At 43.6% G+C, this 26,769-nt stretch overlaps 1 protein-coding gene across 1 annotated transcript; it reads right to left on the bottom strand.

Annotated features, from left to right (window-relative positions):
- Nucleotides 1-168: 168 nt before the first annotated feature.
- LOC145344487 (wee1-like protein kinase 2-C) lies at nt 169-22,441 on the bottom strand. The gene is made up of 11 exons (XM_080191664.1): nt 22,124-22,441; nt 20,499-20,719; nt 13,952-14,009; nt 12,336-12,508; nt 11,307-11,428; nt 6,219-6,365; nt 5,623-5,733; nt 5,194-5,279; nt 2,647-2,817; nt 1,374-1,519; nt 169-687 (listed from the first exon to the last, which is right to left on the bottom strand). The coding sequence occupies exons 1-11, from the start codon at nt 22,439-22,441 to the stop codon at nt 531-533; spliced, it is 1,710 nt and encodes a 569-aa protein (XP_080047790.1). The 3' UTR covers nt 169-530.
- Between the last annotated feature and the right edge of the window lie 4,328 nt (nt 22,442-26,769).

Here is a 26,769-nt window from a genome sequence, read left to right as displayed (position 1 = left end):
GACAGTTCTAATCAGTAATCTCTAAACTGTCTGTGCTTTATATGCTCTGTCTGAGGCCAGAACTCTCCATTCACCTGACGAAGAGGGAAACCTCGAAAGCTTGTGAGTCTATTATCAAATAAATCGGTTGGACTAAAACCTGGTGTTGTCAGACTTTTTACTGTCTATAGAAGAGCCACCACAATTATTGCTGTCTTGAGGGATTTTAAAAGCATTCCAAATATCTGTAACTATATGGTGGTGGTTTATATCTTAGTGTGTCAGCTCCTGGTGATGAAAACTAAAAGATTTAGAAGCTCAGATTGTAGAGGACAATATAAAAATACTATTACACACACTGAAGTTGTGACATTATCAAGAGAAGGGCTAAACATGATAGGTGATTAAAACTTATGTTAAGACTCTTGATTTAACAAAACTAGTCAAACTTCTGTTTTACGTAGTCTTCATTTCACTTTGGGTACAATGATTGAACTACAAGTAGAAAGATCTATTGCCCTATTGAAGGCTGGCCATCACCTTCCCAATCCTCAGTATCCAACACAATTAAAGCTCATTGACCGGCTGCTTCTACCTCCCACTAGCCTTCGGCTTCTCTTCTCTGGAAGAATTGGTTTCTTGACTGTGTGCAGGGATTTAGGATCAGACTGTGGGAAATCCTGAGAGAGTTTGGCCTTCATCAACTCCCTAGAGATTTGGGAGAAAATACAAAAAGTTTAAAAGGGAGCACTGAGCCCCAAGTACCAACATATTGTACAAGTCAACTTGGAGGCAGTGGAAACAGATTTGTGTCAAGTCAGTTCTTCTGAAATCAGTACTGTCGTTATTTGTTATTAGGGGTTAGACTGGGGGTGGGGGGAGGTAGCAAGATGGTGGTAATATCACTGGACTAAAGACTCAGATTCAAGCTTTGGGGACTTGGGTTCAAATCTCACCACAACAGTTCGTGCAATTTAAATTCTATTAGGAAAAGTGGTTTCAGTAATCAATTGTCATAACACGTCTGGTTTACTAATGTTCTTTAGGGAAAGTGCAGGCCTTACCTGGTTTGGCTTGTGTGACTTCAGACCCAAAGCAAAGCAGTGTGGGTCTTCGTAACTGCCAATATCAAGAATAAAAACAGTCCCCAGCGTTAAGGTGATTGGCAAAGCAGAATCACCTGGGTAACAGTACCAAGGAACACTGGAAAAGCCCCATTGAAATATCCATCTGTCAAACTGGAGTAAAGCCACCAGGTGAACAGAGATGGGGAATGCTGCAATCTCAATCCAATCAAACTAAATTCCTGTTCTCCAAATGAAAACTCTCCACGGATGCTGCCAAACCTGCTGAGATTTTTCAAGCACTCAATTTCTAGGTTTTGTTCTCCATACCTCTCCAACATTGCTGTCCTGAAACGTTCCACATTCAGCTCTTTCCGGAGCTGCGAGGCCAACTTCTTGGAATTCCTGCGAAGGACTGGGTGTCTTGTCAGACCAGCCGAGGATGGTCTCTCCACAGGATTGGGATGAATGAGGAGCTGAAAGAATACAGAGCCATTGTAAACAGACATCGTGGTGATGAACACAGCCACTGTTAATAATTCTATAGTTCTATGATTCGAACATAGATTGAATGTCTCAAGAGCTTTACAGTCAACGAACAACTTAGCTGTGGTAAGGTAGGAAACAGCAGCCAATAAGCACTCAGGGAACAGCTGTCAAATAGCCATGTGATAATCAAATTATGTCTTTGCAATGTTGATTGAGGGATAAATATTGGCCAGGACATTGGGAATAACTCCCCTGCTCCTCCAAGTACCATGCCATCTTTTACATTCACACAAGGCTGATGGGTCCTAATTTCTTGATGTGGATGTGCCGGCGTTGGACTGGGGTAAACACAGTAAAATGTCTGACAACACCAGGTTTTAGTAAACGTATCAAATAAATCGGTTGGACTAAAACCTGGTGTTGTCAGACTTTTTCCTAGTTTCTTATCAGAGAAATGGTATCTCTGTTGGCGCAGCACTCCTCCCGTACTGCATTAGAGCATTAGCCTTGATTTTTGTGCTCAAGCCCTAGTGAATGAGTGCACCAGCAATCGAGTCATGGAGGACATCAAATTCTTTGGTGTAGGGGTAGAGCTGCATTCAGCACTGGCTCTGGACATGTTCATTAAAGTGCACAACTCTACGAGACTGTAGGAACAGAGGTAGGCTTTTTGGTCCATTGAGTCTGTCCGTCATTCAATGAGATCATGACTGATCTGATTTCCCACCTTATCCCAATAATCTTCACTGATTAAAAATGGTCTCTGTCATCTGTCTCAGCCTTGAACACATAACTCTGCCTCTACATCCCTCTGTGGTAAAGAATTCTACAGGTTCACTATCCTCAGAAGAAATTCCTCCTCATTTGTTTTAAATGAGTGACCCTTTACTGAGATTATGCCCTCCGGTCCTAGACTCTCCCACAAGGATAAACAATTTTTCAGCATCTACCCTGTCAATCTTCCAGAGACTCCTATATCTCAGTAAGGTCACCTCATTCTACTAAACACCAATGAATACAGGCCCCAAGCTACTTAATACCTCCAGAGACAAAATCAACCCTGGCCCCATGTTAGATTTATCAAAATCATAAAAATGACAACTAATTTACTTACTTCCAACAGGTTGAAAAAGTCATGTGACAGCTGCTGAGGAATTGTGGGAAGGTTACCCTTCCTGATGTAATGCCAAGCTATGTCATTCTGAGGCAGTTCCTCTGCTCCTGCAGCCAGTACCATAGTGAGACCCAATGCAAAGATATCAGCTTTGGGCAGGTTTGAATAGTCCTGAGGGATCAGAATGCATCGGTCATATTTTTGCAACCTAAAGGAAGAATTGCATTTACACTGGATATATTAAATTGCTTTACGGCTAATTAAGTAGCTCTGAAGTGTACTTCCTGTTCAAGAAAAAGCAAATCTCAAACAAGGAGACAATGACCAGATCGCCCTTGAAAGTAGGGGTGTTGTAGAATCCAGAGGCCACCATTTGGTCCAAAGTCAGCACTGACAACAATCCCACCCATGCCTTATCCCTGTAACCCCACTTATTTACTGTGCTAATCCGCCTGGCACTAAGGGACAATTTAGCATGGCCAACCAACCTAACCTATACATCTTTTGGAATGTGCGAAGAAACCAGAGCACCTGGAGGAAACTCATGCAGACAGGGAGAATGTGCAAACTCCACACAGACAGTGACCAGAAACTGGCATTGAACCTAGTTCCCTGGCACTGCAAAGCATCAGTTCTAACCATATTGTTACAGGGATTAAAATTGACTCTGACATCTACATTGCCCCTGGGCATTGGGGTGAGACACACCCCATGGTGGCATGGCAGTTAGTACTGCTGCTTCACAGCACCGGGGACCTGGCTTTGATTCACAGGTTGAGTCATTGTGTGGAGTTTGCACATTCTCCCTGAATCTGCATGGATTTCCTCTGGGTGCTCTGGTTTCCTCCCAGTCCAAAAGACTGCTGATTAGGTGCACTGGCCATGCTAAATGCTTCCTCAGTGTACATGAACAGACACTGTGGCGCCATCTGAAAGTCAGCAGCTCTGACAATGCAACACTTGCTCAGTACAGCACTGCACCTGGATTCTCTCCAGCAAATTCCAGTTCAGGGATTCGGACACCCGGAAGAAAGCAAGACTACAAGTTCAGCAAATTTGACTTCACACTTGTAGTAAATATCACGTATAAAATCAGCTTATTTCTAACATGTTCCCCTGGAAATGTTGATCTGTTCTGTCATTTATGAAAAACTGTCCCACAAGGATATACACCAGTTATTAGTAGAATCCTATAATTCTAATAACTTTCTCAATCAAGTATTGGATAAAATTCCCCCACATCCTATTTTAGCTGGGTGATTCAGAACATCTCAGAAATCCCAGCCATTTGGTTTTGGAGTAAAGTGAAACACTTGCCAGTGTTCTGCCACTGTTTTCAGTAAAGAATCTATTCGTGTTGATCGCCAGGTTCCCACCAAGGTGTGTGTGTGTGTAAATGTATCACACATTGAAATAAAAAGGCTAAACACTGAACATAGCTAATTAAAAAAATCAGTGTGAACTAGCAGTTTAAAGGGGAGATTGGAACCCATGCAGTACATTGCAAAGGAATATTGGTTGCAGGACGCAATATGTGTGGGAAGTGATACACATATAAATAGAGCAACCACATGGACTGTCACAGTTCATCATCATTTTACAGAGAAATGGTCTCGATTCCAAACATTAAAACTGGCGAAATAATTCAACTCAATTTAAGGTCATGGAACAATTCAAAGTAGAGGCAAGATAAACTGATTGCAAATTGGTTTATACCAATTTTCCTTCCAAACCCGTGATACTATCACCTGGAAAGACAAGGGTGGCAGGCATCTAGGAACACCATCACCTGCATATTCCCTTCCAAGCCTGACCTGAAAGTTATATTACTGGGTCAAAATCATGGAATTCCTTCCCTAACAACTGTGGGTGTACTACACCACACTGGCCGCAGTGATTAAAGGCAGCAGCTCACCACCAGCTTGAGGGCAATTAGGGACAGGTGATAAATGCTGGCCTAGCTAATACCACCCACATGCCATAAATTAAAAACTGCAGCCTTTTATAGGCAGTTCCAACGTGGACTTGAGCAAAAGAGCTCAGGAAAGAGCTCCTGAAGGAGGTTAGTTAAATCCCGAAAGATAAATGAACATCGTAGATGGTACACACACCGTTTCTCTTCAAAGTCTGAATTAGTGGATTTGAGAGAATTCACAAAGTATTTTGAAAGCAAATGGAATAATTTTCTGAAGAGGGGACAGCAGGGAAAAAGCAGAGTGGGATTCAGCGAGTGCTTTCAGAAAGCCAAGATGGTCACAATTTCAGTATTCTTTTGTTTTGGTTTTAGGATCTTCTCTGCGCAATAATGTTTTTGGAATGTTGTATTGCTGTGCAGACAAAAGATCGATATTCAGCCATCTTGTAGAAGAGCTCATCAGGCAGATTCTCAGACAGATGGGTCAACAAGATTAAAGGAAAAGTGTAAAGATAGACCAGGGACTCCAATAGGAATGGAGGGGGTCTGTCACATTTTCCAACACTTGCCATTCCAACCCCTAGTTTGGAGGGGAAGCTGCCCTTAGCCACATTTCTAGCAATTGGACTTGCCTCTTGCAAGACCTCATTTGCCAAGAAGCGGCTGTCTCCTTCTTCCACTTGTGGATTACAGATGGATGTCACATGACCAAGGTCACCTGAAAGGCAGAGACGTTTCAGTAAGCAGTCAAAAAGAAACAAAGCTACATGCTAATTAACAAGGGAAATTAAAATCAAGGAGTCAGTATTAGCATTCCAAACTATTGGCCAATGGGAAACATGCAACAAATAAAGAAAAACTGAAGCCAGGATGGGAAACTAATAGGATTTCAAGCCTTAAATCAAATTAATTACGGCAAGATTTCTGCCACCAATTCCTTTTCTTGGAGATCCCAAGATTCCCTTACTCATTGAACTGGCTCCCAAGGGCAAGTATTCAGTTAAACCATGTTGCATGAATAACAAACTGCACCCCAATGTCTCTGTAGCTATCAGACATACCAATTTTGTACAGTACGTTGGTGGCCAAGGCACTCTCCTCATCAGCATCACTGTCCTCTTCTACACATCCAATTACGTCAGGTGTGACTCTTTGACAGATGAAGATATTACCTAAGGGATACAGGCAACAAATAGCAACACTATTACTGAATACATCTTCAATAGGGGTATTGGGGGATGGGTGCTGTGGAGGGGAGTGAATTTAAAATTCAAGAATTGGAAAGCCAGCTGTAATTTTGATGCCAACCAATAGGAGGCATCCAGATGAACAGCACTGGATTCACACCTCCTCCAGTGTTCAACAACCCTTCAGCTCAAAGCTTCCTCAAAGAAACTAGTTAAATAGACTAAGAGAACAACAATTAACATCCACGTTTGAGCGCCCAGTATACGATTAACACTTCAATTACGCATCAGTTCATTAAGACCAATTTAAGAGGGAATCTCTCAAGTCAGTAATGAAAATATTGAAAGCAAGTTTTTTTTTTATATAGCTGGTTCTGTCTCAAATTTCAAAATAGTTTGTTAAATTCTTGGCATCAAGCACACAAGTGCTTGTCCTCTCCCTCTAATTCATACTGAACTCCAATACTCACTTGGCTTGATGTCCATATGAACGAGGCTGGAGCTGTGAATGTACTTCAATCCCATTGAAACCTGCAGTAGAATTTCCTTCAGCTCACCCTCGGCCAGTAATATTCCTTCCTTGGAGTTCTCCATCAGTGCATCTGCCAGACTGCCCCCTGAAATCCCACCAGATCCAAGTCAGGGAGGTGAAATCACAGGTATAGCACACACTATATTTCATCACTCCTCTGAATGAGATCAGGAAATGGCTGACTAGACAGTGAAATTGACCACTCATTATATCAAATCTTCCAAGGATTCACCCCAGTTCAGAAATGGGCTGGTTCAGGATTAAATTAACTTGAGCAGAAACATACAGCATGTCCTCACTCCACCATCCAAAGGTCAGTGAAACAGGTGCCCCACATAAATCAAACAATTTGTTAATCAAGAGACAGATCACTTTGCCCAAGGGGAAGGTCTCAAATTTAAAATAAAATCAAAAGAACATATTGTTTAGTATCAAATCTCACTAAACCAAATATTCTTATACCTGCCTCTATTACAACTGGCAGCTCATTCCAAACTCTCACCACCCTCTGAACCCTATGCCCTCTGGTTTTAGATGTGTCATTTGGGAAAGATGTTATCTCTACCCCTCATTAATTCCATATGCCTCTAAGATCACCCCTAACCCTCCTACACTCTGGGGGAAAAGAGAACCAGTCTATCCAGCCTCTCCTTGTATCTCAAACTATCAAGTCCCTGTAGCATCCCAGTAAGTCTTTTCTACACTCTTTCTAGCTTAATAGCTGATGGTGTGCAGTTCTGGTCACCCCAAGAGTAGCCTTACCAATGTCTGGTATAACTTCAGCAAGATGTCCCAACTCCTGTATTCAACATTCTAACCAATGAAACCAAGCATGTCAATGCCTTCTTCACCACACTGTCTACTTACGACTCTGCTTTCAAGGAGCTATGAACATGTAAGCTCTAGATCTGTTCTATAAAACTCTTTCCAACATTCTTAACTGAGCAGTCTCACCCTGGTACAATCTACCAAAATGCATCACCTTGCATTTCTCTAAATTAAACTCAAATCTGCCATTCATCAGGCCACTGACCCAATTCATAGAATCCCTACAGTGCAGGAGGAGGCCATTTGGCCCAGAGCCTGCACCAACCACAATCTCACCCAGATTAACTGGTCAAGAACCCATTACAATTCTAGATAATCCTCTTCATTATCCACTATGCCATCAATCTTGGTGTCATCTGCAAACTTACTAACCAACCATGCCTCTTAAATCATCCAAATCATTAATATAAATGATAAATAACAGTGGACCCAACACTGATTTCTGAGGCACATTACTGGTCACAAGCCTCCAGTTTGAGAAACAACCCTCCATCTTCTGTCATTAAGTCAATTTTGTGTCCAACTGGCTACCTCACCCTGGATCTTGACAAATTTAACTTTATGCCACAACCTACCACGTGGCATCTTGTCAAATGTCAGTGCAGTTGACAATGTCAACTATACCTATACCATACTATACCTATACCATACTATACCTATACTATACTATGTTTTAGAAAGAATTATTAGGGATAGGATTTATAGTTATTTGGAGAGTAATGAATTGATTAGAGATAGTCAGCATGGTTTTGTAGCGGGAAGGTCGTGCCTTACTAACCTTATTGAGTTCTTTGAGAAGGTGACCAAAGAGGTGGATAGGGGTAAGGCAGTAGATGTGGTATATATGGATTTTAGTAAGGCGTTTGATAAGGTTCACCATGGTATGCTTCTGCAGAAAATGCAGATGTATGGGATTGGTGGTAATTTAGGTACTTGGATCAGGAATTGGTTAGCAGATAGGAGACAGAGGGTGGTGGTTGATGGTAATTATTCATCATGGAGTTCGGTTACGAGTGGTGTGCCTCAGGGATCTGTTTTGGGGCCACTGCTGTTTGTAATCTTTATTAATGATCTGGATGAGGGTATAGTTGGGTGGATTAGTAAGTTTGCTGATGACACCAAAGTCGGAGGTGTGGTAGATTGTGAGGAAGGGTGTCGAAGTTTGCAGGGTGACTTGGACAGGTTGCAGAGCTGGGCCGCGAGGTGGCGGATGGAGTTTAATGCGGAGAAGTGTGAGGTAATCCATTTCGGTAGGAATAACAGATGTGTTGAGTATAGGGCTAACGGGAGGACTTTGAATAGAGTGGAGGAGCAGAGGGATCTAGGTGTATGTGTACATAGATCCCTGAAAGTTGGGAATCAAGTAGATAAGGTTGTTAAGAAGGCGTACGGTGTCTTGGCGTTTATTGGTAGGGGGATTGAATTTAGGAGTCGCAGCGTCATGTTGCAACTGTACACAACTCTGGTGCGGCCGCACTTGGAGTACTGTGTGCAGTTCTGGTCCCCACATTACAGGAAGGATGTGGAGGCTTTGGAGAGGGTGCAGAGGAGGTTTACCAGGATGTTGCCTGGTATGCAGGGGAGGTCCTATGAGGAGAGACTGAGGGATTTGGGGTTGTTTTCACTGGAAAGAAGGCAGCTAAGAGGGGATCTTATAGAAACATATAAGATGATTAGAGGTTTAGATAGGGTGGATGGTGATAGCCTGTTTCCTCGGATGGAGAAATCTAGCACGAGGGGGCACGGCTTTAAATTAAGGGGGGGTAGTTATAGGACGGAAGTCAGGGGCAGGTTCTTTACCCAGAGGGTGGTGAGGGACTGGAATGCCCTGCCTGCTGCAGTTGTAAATGCGCCTAGTTTGGGGGCGTTTAAGAGATTGGTGGATAGGTTTATGGACGAAAAGGGATTGGTTTAGATTAGTGGGTCAATGTTTTTTTTTTAAAAATAAGACTGGTCGGCGCAACATTGTGGGCCGAAGGGCCTGTTCCACACTGTAATGTTCTATGTTCTATACCTCATCTGCCTTCTTGGTTAACCTTTCAAAAAACTTAAAATTTGTCAGACATGATTTTTCCACACAAAATTATGCTAACTGTCCCTAAACATGTCTTGCCTCTTAAATACCTCTAGATTCTGTCTCAGAATACCTTCCAACAACTTACCCACTACAGGTGAGACTCACCAGCCTGTAGTTCCCAGACTTTATCCTGAAGCTCTCTTTAAACAAAGAAACAACATTTGTCACCCTCTGAATCATTGATAGCCTCAGGTGAGGTGCCTGAAGATTATAGGTCCCCTAGCAGAGAGATTTAATTTCCTCCTAGCTTCCCACAACCTGTGGATTTGTCTTGATGTGCTTTTAAGACTTCCAGCACCTCCTTCTCTAATACGTACACTCCTCAAAACATCATTATTTATTTCCCCAACATCTATGCCTTTCTCAACAGTAAATACTGATGACAAATATTCATTTAGGATTTCACTCATCTTCTGTGGCTGCGCACATAGATGACCTTGATCCTTAAGATGCCTTATTCTCTCCCTAGTTACTCTTTCACCCTTTAAGTATTTGTAGAAGCTTTTTGGATTCTCCTCTGCTTTATCTGCCAAAGCAATCTCATGTTTCATTTTTGCTTTCCTGATCTCTCTCAATTCTACTGTTTTCTTCAAGGGATCATATGCCTCCTCCTCCTTCTTGACCAGGGCCTCAATATCCCAAGTCATCCTGGGTTCCCTACTTCTCAGTAAGAAGTCTCACAACACCAGGTTTAAGTCCAACTAGTTTATTCGATAGTAAACCCACAAGCTTTCGGAAATGCTGTTCCTTTGTCAGGTGTGTAGAAGGTTCTGATCAGAGAAAGGCATATAAAGTCACACACAGTTTACAGAATACTGATTAGAATGCAAGTCTTTACAGCTAACCTGCTATTCAAGTCTTAAAGATGCAAACAATGTGAGTGGAGATAACATTAGCATAGGTTAAAGAGACAGAACGGTAAGTGAGATTTTACAAGCCCAGGCAAGTCATGGGGGATACAGATAGTGCGACATGAACCACAGATCCTGGTTGAGGCCATCCTCATGTGTGCAGAACTTGGCTATCAGTCTCTGCTCAGCAACTCTGCGCTGTTGTGTGTCGTGAAGGCCGCCTTAGAGAATGCTTACCCGAAGGTCAGACACTGAATGCCTGTGACCGCTGAAGTGTTCGCCAACGGGAAGGGAACAGTCTTTCCTAGTAATTGTCGAGCGATGTTCATTCATCCGTTGTCATAGCGTCTGCATGTCTCCCCAGTGTACCATGCTTCGGGACATCCTTTCCTGCAGCGTATCAGGTAGACAATGTTGGCCGAGTTGCAGGAGTATGTACCATGTACCTGATGGATGGTATTCTCACGTGTGATGATGGTATCCATGTCGATGATCCGGCATGTCTTGCAGAGGTTGCTGTGGCAAGGTTGTGGGGTGTTGTGGTCACTGTTCTCCTGAAGGCTGGGTAGTTTGCTGTGAACAACGGTCTGTATCATTCCCTACGTCTACCTTGCCCTGCACCCAAAGAAAAGTGCTTACCCTGTGCATTTTAAGATGATCTAAAGCAGTGATGGGCAACCTAGGCTAGTGAGTGGGCTGTATAATTGAAATCTGGCATGCCCACAAACTACGAATAAAATTAATGCACAAATGAGTTATACAATACTTATAAGTTAATAGAACTACCCACTTCAAAATGACAAATAATAAATATTTACACAGTGCTTGACTCTCAGTCCGTGTTGTGTGTAATCAACACTTCACATATGTTTCACTTCAGTCATTGCGGTCAGGACATCAGTGGAAATGGCAATTCTGCACGTGGGCAACAATCACAATATTTCATGGCTGCACTCCAAACCCAGATGGGCCACTGAAATCTTCTCCATTTACCCATCTCCTCAAAATTAGGACAAAACCGAGGACATTCAGCAGAAGCATTTGTTTTACATGCAAAGGGCAATGGAAATCTAGTACCATCGATCAAAGATGTTTTAAGGTTGGGGGCGAACAGGGAAATATCAAAACTGAGACCATACAATTTGCGAAGTTCAAGGATTACAGAAGCAAGACACGTAAATGGGGTTGAGATACCTGTTCAGGAGAGTGGCTGTGTCCTTGCCCTCCAGTGAACCAATCACTAGGTTTGTCAGATGCTGGTGGTCCTTACCGTTACAATATTCATTCTGTATCAGCATGTGATCATCCTCTGCCCAAGCGGAATAGTATCGCACCACATGGGGATGATGTCCCAGCACCGCATGTGCGTAAACCTCACGGAGTGCAGTCTGCCTGCAGATTAAACAGTCAGCACCCAGATTACAACAACCTGGTTTCAATCTGCGGGCAGGCCCTACTCTGACTTATCCAGTTTTGTTTTTAAATAATTGACTCGTTATTCTACAAAATCAAGACAGAGCATCAATGGCAGAGAGAATGGAAGATTTATATTCAATCTCATTACTTTCCAGCTCTTTTGAGCCAATGGGTTTCCCCAAGTGTGGAAACTTGCCAATTTGTACACAGGTCCTATAAACAGTGAGAAAAAAAAGGACCAGATCACTCAGTGGCAGGCTGCAGAATAATATCGGCAAGATCCACCCTACCCGAGAGTTAACATCCACCCGATGGGGGTAGGCAGGCCCTCAGTTTTGTGCTCATGCAACAGATGTACCTCCAGCAATCCATACCATCGTTGGGCTGTGTTTTCAAGTATCTAATGGGATTTGAACCTGCAACGTTCTGACAGAGGTGCAAGTACTACCCACTGAAGCAAAGATAAGACTCATGCGCTCAGTGCACACAAGCCATATTGTTGTGGTAGATTCACTGCAGTCAATTCAGAGCATTAACTATAGAATCCCTACAATGCACAAGGACAGCATTCAGTGTGTCTGCATCAACTCTCTAAAAGCATACTGCCAAGGCCCTCCCCTCCAACTTATTCCCAATAACCCTGTGCATTTAGCTTAGCCCATTCTTTGGTCTGTGGGAGGAAACCCACGCAGACATGGGGAGAATGACTGTGTGGAGTTTGCACAGTCATCCAAGACAGGAATTGAACCCAGGTCCCCGGCACTGAGGCAGCAGTGCTAACCACAGTGCTGCCGTTATTGGCAACAAGGTGAATTATTTACTTCCGTTCATTTCCAGCTGAATAAAGTAAACTGGAACAAGATCCTGGTAGCTTGATACTCACTCATCGACCGAGCCAGAGAGGGGTCTTTTCAGCCGTTTGATGGCATACAGGCAACCATCCAGTCGCTTCACACATTTAAACACTGCACCAAACTCCCCACAGCCAATCTTCTCCAATTCATAAAACTCCATGGCATAACGAGAGCCCATGCTACTCTCACGGAGGTTTAATCTCTGGAAGAGGAAAAACAAGAGAAAACAAGAGAAACCCATTTACCGAGACACTGGGGTCTTTTCATTTATTAGAATGTGCACATCACTGATCAGCATTTATCACTCATCCTGAGCTGCTCTCAGGATGGTGGCAGGGAATTTTTGAACTGCCATAGCCCACATGGGTGAAAACAGGTGTAATGCTGTTAGGGAGAATAATCCACAATTTTGACCCAGTGATGGAGGAGGAATGGGGGCAGGATACTGTGCAGCAAGGACCCAACCGCTCACAAGAACCCCAAAAGCACATTGGTGAACTACCTGGTGGGACACCTGCTATCCTTTCACAGTCTAGTCAATATATGACTCCAGTCCCACATCAATGCAGTCAGACTAACTGCCCTCAGAAAATGGCCCTGTAACTGGTTTCCAAATCAACAGATAGCTTCTCCCAGAGAAGGAAGGGAGAGGCCCAAATGATGTTACTGAGTTCAGTCGAAGCTTGTGTCTGGCATTCAATCAGGACAAATACCAGAATGCCAAATTTCAAAGGATCACAATTTGTACTACAGGAGAAAAAACTCCAACTGACTTGCCAATGAAGTAGTATCCTCTTCTGCTAATCTATTGAAATTCAGCATTTGTGTTTCTTCTAACACCAACATTGATTCAGTTTTGCTATCATTCAAGCCTTGGACAGGCAGGCTCTACCCTCCCAAACTAACCCCCTTTTATTTCACTTCACCCCCCCCCCCTCCCCCCCACCCCCCCAACCACACATCCATTACATTTCCAACAACATTTACGACACAAATTCTATTTTCCAATACCTGGAAGCCCCCTACAAACTCAACCATTCCCAGAACAAATGCCATTGTTCAGATGACACAGTAGAGGGTAGGCAAACCGACTGAGGTGCACAGACATAACTGGATGCACTTGGAACTGTCTCACAATGCAATATCACGTAAATGGTACTTTGAGGGCTTGCAAGAGTAGGTTTGGAGGGAGGGTGGGGTGTGCTGGTGCCGTGCCACAAACACAAACTTGTTGCCCAAGAGAAAACATGGGATAGCTAGCTCCAGAAACAGGGTTACTGCAAACAGCAAGTGAAAGGTTTAGTATAAAAGTTTCCAGTCTCTGGTTAAGATTCAGCTGGGGTTTTTTTTTTAAAAAATTCATTTGCGGAACATAGGTGTCACTGGCTGGCCAGCATTTATTTATCCTTATTATTAGTTACCCTTGTTCAGAAGCCAGTTAAGTCAACCACATTGCTGTGGCTTTGGAGTCACAGGTAGGCCAGGCATTTTATCAAATTCAATAATCTGCGGTTGTGGCAGTATTCAAACCCAGTTCCGTTAGCTGAATTTCTGGATTAATAGTCTGGTGCTCATAGGAGGTCATCATTCCCATTCTATGGAGCATTGCTGAGGTAAGGGAGTTGCATAGGCTCAATGCCCTCACCTTTGAATGCAGCAGTGATCCTTCAGTCAAGTCTCCATCTCTGGTTTCAATATCTTGCCTAAAAAGTAAAATTAAAACAAACTTCAAATCCTAGCTTATAGACATTCTTATGAAGTGCTGATTACGACCACACCAAGCCTCCCATTATACAGACATCCAGGACTACAAATGGAGGGGTGACAAACTCTGTGCTCATTGGAGTTAAGGATGAGGGGGGCAGGAGGAGAATCTTATTGAAGCTTACAGGATACTGCAAGGCTTGGAAAGAATGGATGTGGAGAGGATGTTTCCATTAGTAGAAAAAACTAGAACCAGAGGACATAAGCTCAGGCTAAAGGGACGATCCTTTAAAACAGATGAGAAGAAATTTCTTCAGCCAGAGAGAGTGATGAATCTGTGAAACTCTTTGCTGCAGAAGGCTGGGGAGGGCAGGTCATTGAGTGTCTTTAAGACAGAGAAAGATAGATTCTTGATTAATAAGGGGATCAGGGGTTAGGAGGAAAAGGCAGGAGAATGGAGATAAGAAAAAAATATCAGCCATGATTGAATGGCAGAACAGACTTGATGGGCTGAATGGCCTAATTCTGCTCCTTTGTCTTATGACTTAGAATGAATTAGAATCCCTACAGTACAGAAAGAGGCTATTTGGCCCATCGAGTCTGCACCAACCACAATCCCACCCAGGCTCTACCCCCATATCTATCCACTAATCCCTCTAACCTATACATCTCAGGACAATAAGGGCAATTTTACCACGGCCAATCAACCTAACTCTCACATCTTTGGACCGTGGGAGGAAACCAGAGCACCCGGAGGAAACCCACACAGACACGAGGAGAATGTGCAAACTTGATTGTGAAAGTTTCATATTAGGTTCCAAGTAAATGGGACAGAAACTATTTCCACTGGGTAGGACAATCTAGGGGGAAATCTCTGAAAACTTACAGCCAAATATTTCAGGAAGGCTAGGAAATACTCCTACACAAAGAGCAATAGAAGTTTGGCACAAAAGAAAAATGATGGATTCTGGAAACAAAATCACAACACGCTAGAAATGTGAGGAGAGTAGTAGAACTAACATTCCAAGTCTGAGACCAGTTTAGAAAGCAGAGATTTTATTTTTCCTCAGACAGTTGAGCATCTTTGAAACTCTTGCTGGGAAGAGGGTGGAAGCAGAATCAAATGTTTTTAATGGCGGAGGTCGATGATTCTTGATTTACAAGGGGGTGAAAGGTTATTGGGGGCAAGCAGGAATGTGAGATCAAGGTTACAATCAGATCAATTACTGAATGGTGGAGCAGGCTTGAAGCACCAAGTCGCCTACTCCTCCCAATTTGTATGTTTCCTCTGGTTGGGGGCAGTCTAGAACCTGGGGGAACAGTCACAGAATAAGGGGGTGGCCATTGAGGAATTGCTTCACTCGGAGGGTCATGAATCTTTAGAATACTCTAAGTACCAGTCACTGAGCTTGTCTGAGCCAGAGATTGATAGACAATTAGATACCAATAACATCAGTGACACAGATATAGTACAAGAAAATGGTGTTGAGGTAGATGATCAGCCATTATCACATTGAAAGACGGAGCAGATTAAAAGGATTGAATGGCCTCCTGCTCTTATAACTGGAGCCAAAACAGCTTTACAAAAGGGAAGTCCTTCTTGACAAATTTAATTAAGAATTTCTGAGGCTATAACTAGTTGGGTAGATAAAGGGGAACCAGTAGATGTTGCAAATCTGGATTGCCAAAAGAAAGGTGGCACACAAAGGGTAAATGGCAAATTTAGCTCAGTTGGGGGGTGATATTAGCATGGAGAGGGGATTAGTTAACTGACATGAAGTAAAGAATAGGCTTAACAGACTGACAAGTGGATACTACAAGAATCAGTGCTGGGGCCTCAGCTATTTACAACCTATGTTAACAACTTGTGTTACGAAGCCAGGTAGAAATGCAAGCCGTAAGAAGATATAGACAGGTAGGTTAAGTATATGGACAACAAGATGGTAGACGACGTTGGCCTTAAGTGCAAGGGAAGTGGAGTACAAGAATACAATTGCACAGAGTTTTGAGGCAAAACCATGTATGCAGTTTTGTTCTCCATATTAAGAAAGGATAACTTCACTAGATTTTTAAAATTCATTTTCAGGATGCAAATGTCACTGAGTGGGTCAGCATTTCTTGCCCATTCCTAACTAACCCCCTATTTCGAGGGGCATTTTAGAGTCAAACATGCTGTTATGGATCTGGATGGATTTTTACAAAAATCGACAATGGTTACATGGTCAAAGTTTTATAGAATTCAAATTTCACATCTGCCATTGTGGGATTCGAACCTAGACCCCAGAATATTATGCTCAGTCCCTGGATTATTGGTATAATGATAACACCACTGTCTCCCCACTGGGATTCTGGGGTGGGGGGAGGGGGTGTAGAAGGGGTGGTTTCCCCACCCAGCTGGGGAATCTGGGGCACAGGTTTAGGATAAGAGGCCATTTAGGATTAAAATGAGGAGAAATTTCTTTATTCAGAGGGTTGTGAACCTTTGGAATTTTCTACCCCAGGAGGATTGTGGATGCTCCATTGCTAAACATATTTAAGGCTGAGATAGACTGAGTTTTGGTCTTGGTGAATGAAGAGACATGGGATGAGGGCAGAGATATAGAATTGAAGCCCAAGATCAGCAAGTCATTGATGGTTTTGAATAAAAGAGCAGGCTTATTGGGTCTTGTCTACTCTTGCATGCACCTTGGATGGCAAGTTGATAAATTAAAGTCATTTGTGGTTGTAAATAGAGAAATTGAATATGAAATTTAAACAGAACATGCTAGAACTTTACAAAATCATTGACTAGAACTCATTTGAAGCACTGGGGACAATTCAGAACCAAACTTCAGAAACAGTACGGAGGTTTATCAGAACATTGTCAGGAGTGCAGGACTTCAGATCCAAGGAGATTGGAAAAGTTAGGATTGCTCTCATTGGAGAGAGAAGATTTCCAAAATAGATGTTATAAGAGTGCAAAAGGATAGTGAGGGATAAAATTGGTCCTCTTGAAGACCAGAGTGGTAGATTGTGTATGGAACCAAAAGAGATGGGGGAGATACTAAATGGGTTTTTTGCGTCCATATTTACTGAGGAAATGGACATGGAGTCTACAGAAAAAGAGCAAACAGGTAGGGAGGTCATGGAACTTTTACAAATTGAAGAGGTGGTGGTGCTGGCTGTCTTGAGGCAAATCAGAGTGGATAAATCCCCAGGACTGGACAGGATATTCCCACAGACCTTGAGGGAGGCAAGTGTTGAACTTGCAGGGGCCCTGGCAGACATAATTAAAATGTCAGTATTCATGGGGGAGGTGCCGGATGATTGGAGGGTGGCTCACATTGTTCCATTGTTGAAAAAAGGTTCTAAGAGGAATCCAGGAAATTATAGGCCAGCAAATTTGACGTCGGTGGTGGGCAAGTTATTGGAAGGTGTGATAAGGGATAGGATCTACAAATATTTGGATAGACAGGGACGTATTAGCAAGAGTCAATATGGCTTTGTGCGTGGTAGGTCATGTTTGACCAATCTATTAGAGTTTTTCAAAGAGGTTACCAGAAAAGTGGATGAGGGGAAGCGGTGGATGTTGTCTACCTGGATTTCAGCAAGGTCTTTGACAAGGTCCCTCATGGGAGGTTAGTTAGGAAGGTTCAGTTGCTAGGTATACATGGGGAGGTTGTAAATTGGATTAGACACTGGCTCAATGGAAGAAGCCAGAGAGTGGTTGTGGAAGATTGCTTCTCTGAGTGGAGGCCTGTCACTAGTGGTGTGCCGCAGCGATCGGTGTTAGGTCCATTGTTGTTTGTCATCTATATCAATGATCTGGATGATAATGTGGTAAATTGGATCAGCAAATTTGCTGATGATACAAAGATTGGAGGTGTAGTGGACAGTGAGGAAGGTTTTCAAAGCTTGCAGAGGGATTTGGACCAACTAGAAAAATGGGCTGAAAAATGGCAAATGGAATTTAACAAGTGTGAGGTATTGCACTTTGGAAGGACAAACCAAAGTAGAACGTACAGGCTAAACGGTAGGACTCTGAAGAATGCAGTTGAACAGAGGGATCTGGGAATACAGGTACAGAATTCCCTAAAAGTGACGTCACAGGTGGATAGGGTCAGAAAGAGTGCTTTTGGTACATTGGCCTTTATAAATCACAGTATCGAGTATAAAAGTTGGAGTGTTATGGTAAGGTTGTGTACAAGGCATTGGTGAGGCCGAATTTAGAGTATTGTGTTTTGGCACCTAGTTACAGGAAGATGTAAATAAGGTTGAAAGAGTGCAGAGAAGATTCACAAGGATGTTGTCAGGACTTGAGAAGCTGAGCTACACAGAGAGATTGAATAGGTTAGGACTTTATTCCCCGGAGCATAGAAGAATGAGGGGAGATTTGATAGAGGTATATACGATTTTGATGGGTATAGATAGAGTGAATGCAAGCAGGCTTTTTCCACTGAGGCTAGAGGAGAAAAAAAACAGAGGGCATGGATTAAGGGTGAAAGGAGAAAAGTTTAGAGGGAATATTAGGGGGGGCTTCTTCACGCAGAGAGTGGTGGGAGTGTGGAATGAGCTGCCGGATAAAGTGGTTAATGCGGGCTCACTTTTAACATTTAAGAAAAACTTGGACGGGTTCATGGATGAGAGGGGTATGGAGGGATATGGTTCAAGTGCAGGTCAGTGGGACTGGGCAAAAAATGGTTCGGCACAGACAAGAAGGGCCAAAAGGCCTGTTTCTGAGCTGTAATTTTCTACGGTTTCTTTGTAGCGGAGGAAATCTATTCTCTCTAGAGTAGATAAATAACTAGGGATCATAGATTTAAAATTGGTAGAGATTATTTTTAAATACCCAGAATCTGGATTGTTCTACTTGAAAGGCAGATGAAACTTCTAGTTTCAAAGAGTTGGATGATCAAGGATGACGAAATTACAGGTTTCCAGACAAAAAGCAGGGATATGGGACTAAGCACAACCATGGGCCAAATGACCTCCTAAACAAGTTTGTATAATTTTATGAATTCCATTCAAAATCCTAAACATTCCTTAACCTTCTACGCTCAGGAAATACTCTAATTCATGAAGCCTCAGTGACAGTCAGGAGGTGCCATGTCAATTCACGAACATCCAATATAATCCTCCTCCAGTGTGGTGCCCAGACTGTCTACAGCAGTGGAGATGTGGTCTCATTAGGGCTACACACAACTGCAGGAAAACTACTTCCTGCATTACAACCCTTCAAACACAACACAGCCTGATCCTTGTGAATACATTTATACATGTTATAACTCACTGAACAAGGGAGGAATCTGCAGCCAGTTCATATACTCAAGAATAATGCCCAAACCTTTCTCCAGTGAGTAACAGCTGCTCTCTGAAAACAAGAACACTGACAGGATTGCAACTGTCATGTTTTACTATACAATCTCCATTTCAAACATTTTGGTATTTTTGATTTGAATTGAATAGCCTCACTTGCCTGCATTGAAATCTATTAGCCACAATCTTGATCAATTAAATCTATCAATGTCTCAATTTTATGCTTTTATTTACACTCTTGCCATTGTATCAATATAACATTCCACCAGTCATTTTTTTTTTAAATTCACTTGTGGATGACAGACTAGCCAACATTTATTGCCCATCCTTAGTTGCCCATGGAGAACAGTTGAGTGTCAACCACGTTGCTGAGTTGCAACCTGGCCAGACCAGACAAGGACAACAGATTTCCTTTCCTAAAGGACAATAGTGAACCAGATGGGTTTTTCCAGCAATAAACAATAGCTTCATGGTGATCAGAAGATTTTTAATGCCAGATATTTTTATTGAATTCAAATTCCACCATCAGCCAAGGCAGGATTTTGAACCCAGGTCCCAGAACATTAGCTGAGTTTCTGAATTATTAGTCTAGCAATAATATCACTAGGCCAATGCCTCCCCTCAATCTCTTTCTGTAATAAAAACCAGAGCCAAAAGTCACTGCCTTCCAATTCAGGTATATGCTCATCAATCACACTTGGTCTTTCACTACTAATCAGTTCCTAACCAGCTCTCACCTTCATGTGCACAAACTTTAATTTTAGCTAACAAAAGGATTATAACAGTTTAGTACTTTAATGGGGCAGTGTCGGCACAATCCTGCAGTTGTACAGATTGATGTGGAGATACCGGCATTGGACTGGGTATACACAGTAAGAAGTCTCACAACACCAGGGTAAAGTCCAACAGGTTTATTTGGTAGCACAAACCACTAGCTTTCGCAGCACTACTCCTTCATCAGGTAAGTGGGAGTTCTGATGTACAGATTGGACAACCTATGTTTTAGCACCACAGCACATGGTAGAAAACTACCCTATATTTTGACAGCAGTGCCAGGCTAAAGGGGGACAGAGCACAGCAGATACTTTGACCATTGTTAGCAGAGTTCAAGTCAACTTGGCTCATTCACAATCTCAGCTCAGATGAGGGCAATTGCCAACTGATTACACCCAAGAACTTGCAGCCATGTTTACCTGCCCCTTTCTTCGATCCTTTTCTTCCTTTTTCCAGTTTTTGCACTCATAATCTCAGGGGTGAGGCCCAGTTCATGGTACAGAGTTGGGGTGAAAGGGTTCACGTTCACTGACGGAACCCGGAGACGTTCAGGGTGAGCAGAAAATCCCAGTGGCCGGCGGATCCTAGAGATTGGGCCCTTGGTGGCAGTCGAGAGCTGGCCAGCCTTGGAGAAGAGGCTCTGAAAATAAAATGGAGTGTAACTTCTCTAGATTCAAGGGAGAGGAGCAATAGTAGGAAATTCATTTGCGGTGTGGTGTGGAACAGGAGGCCCAGATTCTTGGTTACTGGCACTAAAAACTGATACCTCTTGTGAGCAGTAAGAAATTTCACAACACCAGGTTAAAGTCCAACAGGTTTAATTGAAATCGCAAGCTTTCGGAGCACTGCTCCTTCATCAGCTGGCCTTGGACTTTAACCTGGTGTTAGGAGACTTCTTACTGTGCCCACCTCAGTCCAACAACAGCACTCCACATGACCTCTTAAAGGTCACTATCAATTTGACTGTAAGATGATTTCTATACTCAAAGCAATACAAGTTTAAATGACTTGTATTTAAATCCCAGTGGCCCTTGTGTCAGAAGTCAATCTGAAAACATCTAGTCACAAACTATTGTACATTAAATATTCCAAGGGGCTGCAGGTATTTTATAACGTAAAATTTGACACGTCCACATGAGGGACATTAGGTTAAACCAACCAAAGCATGGCCACAGGATATTAAGAAGCATTTTAAATGGGGAAAGGGAGCTGGTTGAGGTGGTGGGTTCAGGGAAGTAGAGGGAGAACCCCAGGCAGCCACAACAGAAAATTGGAAATGCTCAGTGGGTCAGGATTAGAGAAGTGCAGATAGCCAAGGATGGATATTAGATAGGGAGAGGCTATGGAGGGATTTGAAAAACCAGGGGAATTTTCAAAATCACAACTTTGTTTAAATTTGTGTGGGTCAGAAAGTACAGCGGCAATGGCTGAAGTTGTGGCTTACTCTTCACAGATATGAAGCAACCCAGCTCACCACTATTTAGAGTCAGATGTTTACAGCATTGAAACAGGCCCTTCAGTCCAATTTGTCCTTGCTGCCCAGTTTTAAGACACTAAGCTGGTCCAAATTGCCCACATTTAACCCATATCCCTCTATACTCAGGGGCAGTAGTACTGTCTCAGTACTGTCTACTACTGCCCCTGACAGCTCATTCTAGACACTCACCACCCAGTGCAAAAAAAAAACTGCCCGTCTGGACCCTTTTGTATCTCTCCCATTAAACCGATGTCCTCTAGTTTTAGACTCCCCTACCTTTGGGAAAAGATTTGACGTTATCTATGACCCTCATTACTTTATAAACCTCTATAAGATCATCCCTAAGCTTTCTGTAAACACCAAAGGAGAATAAAATAGGTACCCGGCGTCAACCTAGGTTAGGGAGACAAAGGCACACCGCCTTGTAAAAATCTAGGACCTCTTCCATCCAAGGTCAGTTTTGTTTGTTTACACTCTTATCAATGTGACACCAGTAGACCTGCTTTTCCATGGTGTTATCCAGCAGTGAATATAATGGAGGGGGGACATTGAGACTGTGGCACCCACCTTGGGAGTGTAAGGGGTATCACAGAGCCGCAGCTTCCTCCAGTTCATACAGTCGATGGGAGTTCCGGGACACTCACTCCTCCCGGGCAGGCGAACCCTTCTGGGGCTCAGGGGCGGCCACCTCTCCCCAGACGGTGCAGCCAATTCGGCACCGACTGGGAAGCGGCTGAAGGGGGAGACACAAGCCCGCCTGGAGGAGACGGCAGCTTCTTCCCGGACTCGGAGGAAGTCAGAGAAGTTCAGCACCTCCTGCTCGTCCTCCTCCTCGCTGGAGAACTGCAGCTTCTGGGCGATGGCACTGAGAGCTGAGCGGCTCATCTCCGCGGTGACTGTGTACCCCGGGGGGGAGTGGGGGGAGTGGAGACCCCCACTGGGACTGTCCACTTGGAAAGGGGGCTTTGGGGTGGAGTGGGATTAGCTGCACTTCCCGCTTTCACCAATATCTCTTCCCCCAGTTGAACAAGCCCCCCTTCTCCTCTCGGGCACTACTCTAGTTTCCCCCGCCCTTCTCCTTCATTTGAATTTCACTCCCTGATTCTCATTCATCTCTTTTGTAACCACACCCCCCCCCCATTGCGTCATTAAGGCGGGACGGTTCCAATGTGTCAGTCCGCCTGGGTTCTATCAATATCCGGTTCTGTTTGCTGTGTGCATTAATAGTGAACCCACTCAGTTCTATCAGATGGGGTGCAATGCCACCTTGAGAATGTATTATTGTGAGATGGCATGTTGAAAGTGTAATGCATTTTTTGTATGTGTAAATTGTTTGATAAGTAGAGTGGGGTGCAATGCTTTTGTTTGTCAGCTTGAATCTTGTTTATCTCTCTTGTAGGGAGTTGTATTCAATTTGTATTTGACTTTTGGAGCAAGTGGAGAGATGGAGTAAGGGTCTGCCAGTCCACTCTGCACATTGGCTTTAAAAATGGAATAAAATCATTTTTCAAATGGGCAGCAAGGTGGTACAGTGGTTAGCAGTGCTGCCTCACAGTGCTAGGGGCCAGGGTTTCATTCTGGCCTCGGGTCACTTTCTGTGTGGTGTTTGAACATTCTCCCCATGTCTTTGTGGGTTTCCTCCAGGAGCTCCGGTTTCCTCCCACAGTCCAAAGATGTGTGGGTTAGGTGGATTGGCCATGCTAAGTTGCCCCTTAGTGTTAGGGGAACTAGTTTGGATAAATGTCTGGGATTATGGGGATAGGGCCTGGGTTAGTGAAGCCTTGATGGGCCAAATGGCCACTTTCTACACTGTAGGATTCTATGATTCTAAAAAGTCCTCTTCCAGTGCTCATCAGATATGACATGACTGCCTTCACACCAAACAATTGGCCAATTAGGGAGAAAATTCCATCACAGGAGTCCAGTGATGTGATAAATCTGTGGCTCCATATTTCACCTTTACATACACACATAACCATAGAATCCCTGCAGTACAGAAGAAGGCCATTCGGCCCATCAAGACTATATCAACTCTCGAAAGAGCATCTTACTCAGGCACACTATCCTATCCCATCTCCGCAACCCTGCGTACTTACCACCTCATTTTAAACATTAAGGGGCAATTTAGAAACAACAATCCACCTAACCTGCACGTCTTGGGATACTAAGGACAATTTACCATGACTAATCGACCTATCTTGCACATCTTTGGATTGTGGGAGGAAACTGGAGCACCTGGAGAAAACCTACGCAAACACAAGGTGAACGTGCAAACTCCAAACGCGTAATTACCCAAGGTCAGAATCGTACCCTGGTCCCTGGCTCCGTGAGGCAGCAGTGCTAATCACTGTGCCACCATGCCACCCAACAAATGTGTTTGTTGGAGATTCTTGTTCTCTCTGCATCTTGTTTTTTTTAAGTCTGTCATTCGCAATGCAAGTTTCAAACATTATGTTAAGTGTATCCATAATCAGTCTGTCTTGGGTCATTGGGATTGTACAACAGGCCCAGTCCCATCATTCCTGGTCTCTGCACAGTGATTACTGGGGATGTATACAGAGCTGGGGCAAGAATCCAGTTGGATTGAGGGTCCCATGGGTAAACCAGTTAGGATGCCTCAATTAGATCACTCCTTAACATTCAATACTCAAAGTACTATCATACTTTACACCCTTTAGCCTCCGACTCATTCCAGTGAATCTGTGCTACACCCTGACCCAGGCCAATTTACCCCTCCTGAGAAATAAGGCCCAGAACTGAATGTAGCTTTCTAGATGAAGTAGAAACAAAGCAGTATGGAATTGTAAAATAATTTCTACTCATTTGTGTTGTAGTCTTCTTGAGATAAAGGAGAATGTTCTTTGAGAAGGTGACCAAAGAGGTGGATAGGGGTAAGGCAGTAGATGTGGCATATATGGATTTTAGTAAGACGTTTGATAAGGTTCACCATGGTATGCTTCTGCAGAAAATGCAGATGTATGGGATTGGTGGTAATTTAGGTACTTGGATCAGGAATTGGTTAGCAGATAGGAGACAGAGGGTGGTGGTTGATGGTAATTATTCATCATGGAGTTCGGTTACGAGTGGTGTGCCTCAGGGATCTGTTTTGGGGCCACTGCTGTTTGTAATCTTTATTAATGATCTGGATGAGGGTATAGTTGGGTGGATTAGTAAGTTTGCTGATGACACCAAAGTCGGAGGTGTGGTAGATTGTGAGGAAGGGTGTCGAAGTTTGCAGGGTGACTTGGACAGGTTGCAGAGCTGGGCCGCGAGGTGGCGGATGGAGTTTAATGCGGAGAAGTGTGAGGTAATCCATTTCGGTAGGAATAACAGATGTGTTGAGTATAGGGCTAACGGGAGGACTTTGAATAGAGTGGAGGAGCAGAGGGATCTAGGTGTATGTGTACATAGATCCCTGAAAGTTGGGAATCAAGTAGATAAGGTTGTTAAGAAGGCGTACGGTGTCTTGGCGTTTATTGGTAGGGGGATTGAATTTAGGAGTCGCAGCGTCATGTTGCAACTGTACACAACTCTGGTGCGGCCGCACTTGGAGTACTGTGTGCAGTTCTGGTCCCCACATTACAGGAAGGATGTGGAGGCTTTGGAGAGGGTGCAGAGGAGGTTTACCAGGATGTTGCCTGGTATGCAGGGGAGGTTCTATGAGGAGAGACTGAGGGATTTGGGGTTGTTTTCACTGGAAAGAAGGCGGCTAAGAGGGGATCTTATAGAAACATATAAGATGATTAGAGGTTTAGATAGGGTGGATGGTGATAGCCTGTTTCCTCGGATGGAAAAATCTAGCACGAGGGGGCATGGCTTTAAATTAAGGGGGGGTAGTTATAGGACGGACGTCAGGGGCAGGTTCTTTACCCAGAGGGTGGTGAGGGACTGGAATGCCCTGCCTGCTGCAGTTGTAAATGCGCCTAGTTTGGGGGCGTTTAAGAGATTGGTGGATAGGTTTATGGACGAAAAGGGATTGGTTTAGATTAGTGGGTCAATGTTTTTTTTTAAAAATAAGACTGGTCGGCGCAACATTGTGGGCCGAAGGGCCTGTTCCGCGCTGTAATGTTCTATGTTCTATGTTCAATTAGCCTTTAGTGTTTTGATTCTTGGATCAAGGAGATGCATTCCTAATGTGACCAGGTTGAATACCAATCTGCAAATCCTTCCAACACACGCTAATGGCAGGCGATAAGAGTGAGAGAGATTCTGGGTCAACTCTGTGATGGAAAGAAAGTTGGAGCCTCTGCCATCATTATCCGTAGCTCCGCGTAAAACTGTATGTTAGCATAGCCAGCCAGACTCCAGTGGGGCTGGGAGCAGTTTGCTCAGTTGGCAGGACGGCTGGTGTGGATCAGACTGGTGCCAATCGCCATTCAGACCAGATCTACGTGGCCCACCTGTGGTGGGTGGGAATCACGGTGCTGTGGATTGGACCTGCCTCTGGGCAGAGGACTGAAGAAAAAAACTTTCCTTCTCTCCTCTCTGACGTTGCAATCCTATCACAATGAAGTGTGTGTTCTGCTTGTGAGCGAGGGAAACTGTTACTAATTTGGGGAAACGTTAGGCCATTATTCCTAAGTCTATATTTAAATAAAAACAGTTTCTACTCATGTTAGGGAAAGATAAAAGAGTCTATTTTCTGAGAAGAAACCAATGTTAAAGAATGACTGAGGGATCTTGTGGTGCAGTGGGTAGCATCCCTGTCTATGAGCCAGAAGCTGTGGGTTCAAGTCCCACCCCAGGACTTGATGACCAGGTCAAACAGTCAAACGTGGTCAAACAGGTTGAGTGTGTCAACCTGCAGAATCTTTCCAAACACACCAATGGCTTGTGGTAAGATTCCTGGTCAGCCACACTTGACGCAGAGTGATGTCCCTTTAGCTATAAGCCCTCTGGTATCAGACTTGTGATCTGTTCCAGAAATTACTAGTTTTCGAAACAAACAAAAGTCTGTCTTAGTGAAGCACTAGAAGAGAATTGGAAAGAGTGACTAGCTCCAGATTCCTATTTTAGTCAATGAATCTTAACATCCTGTATAGTTGTTAAATTTTCACTAATTTAGAAATATTCTGAACCAGCTTTCTACAGAATTTCATATAACTTACTGTTATCAGTAAAACCTAGCTCATTATTCCTTCACCATAGTCATTTATACATATGATGAAAGGCTGTGGTCTCAGTACAGATAGTCACATCCTGTCCATTTGAGG

This window comes from Carcharhinus amblyrhynchos, chromosome 6, assembly GCF_965287045.1.
Source record: "Carcharhinus amblyrhynchos chromosome 6, sCarAmb.v2.hapA, whole genome shotgun sequence".
NCBI classification, from domain to species: domain Eukaryota; kingdom Metazoa; phylum Chordata; class Chondrichthyes; order Carcharhiniformes; family Carcharhinidae; genus Carcharhinus; species Carcharhinus amblyrhynchos.
This window is presented reverse-complemented; position numbering and strand designations above follow the sequence as displayed.

Coding starts and splice junctions, on each gene's coding strand:
- LOC145344487 (XM_080191664.1), bottom strand. CDS start 22,441: ATGAGCCGCTCAGCTCTCAGTGCCATCGCCCAGAAGCTGCAGTTCTCC. Junction 20,720..22,123: donor ATACCCCTTACACTCCCAAG/GTGGGTGCCACA, acceptor TTTTATTTTCAG/AGCCTCTTCTCCAAGGCTGG. Junction 14,010..20,498: donor AGGATCGAAGAAAGGGGCAG/GTAAACATGGCT, acceptor TTTACTTTTTAG/GCAAGATATTGAAACCAGAG.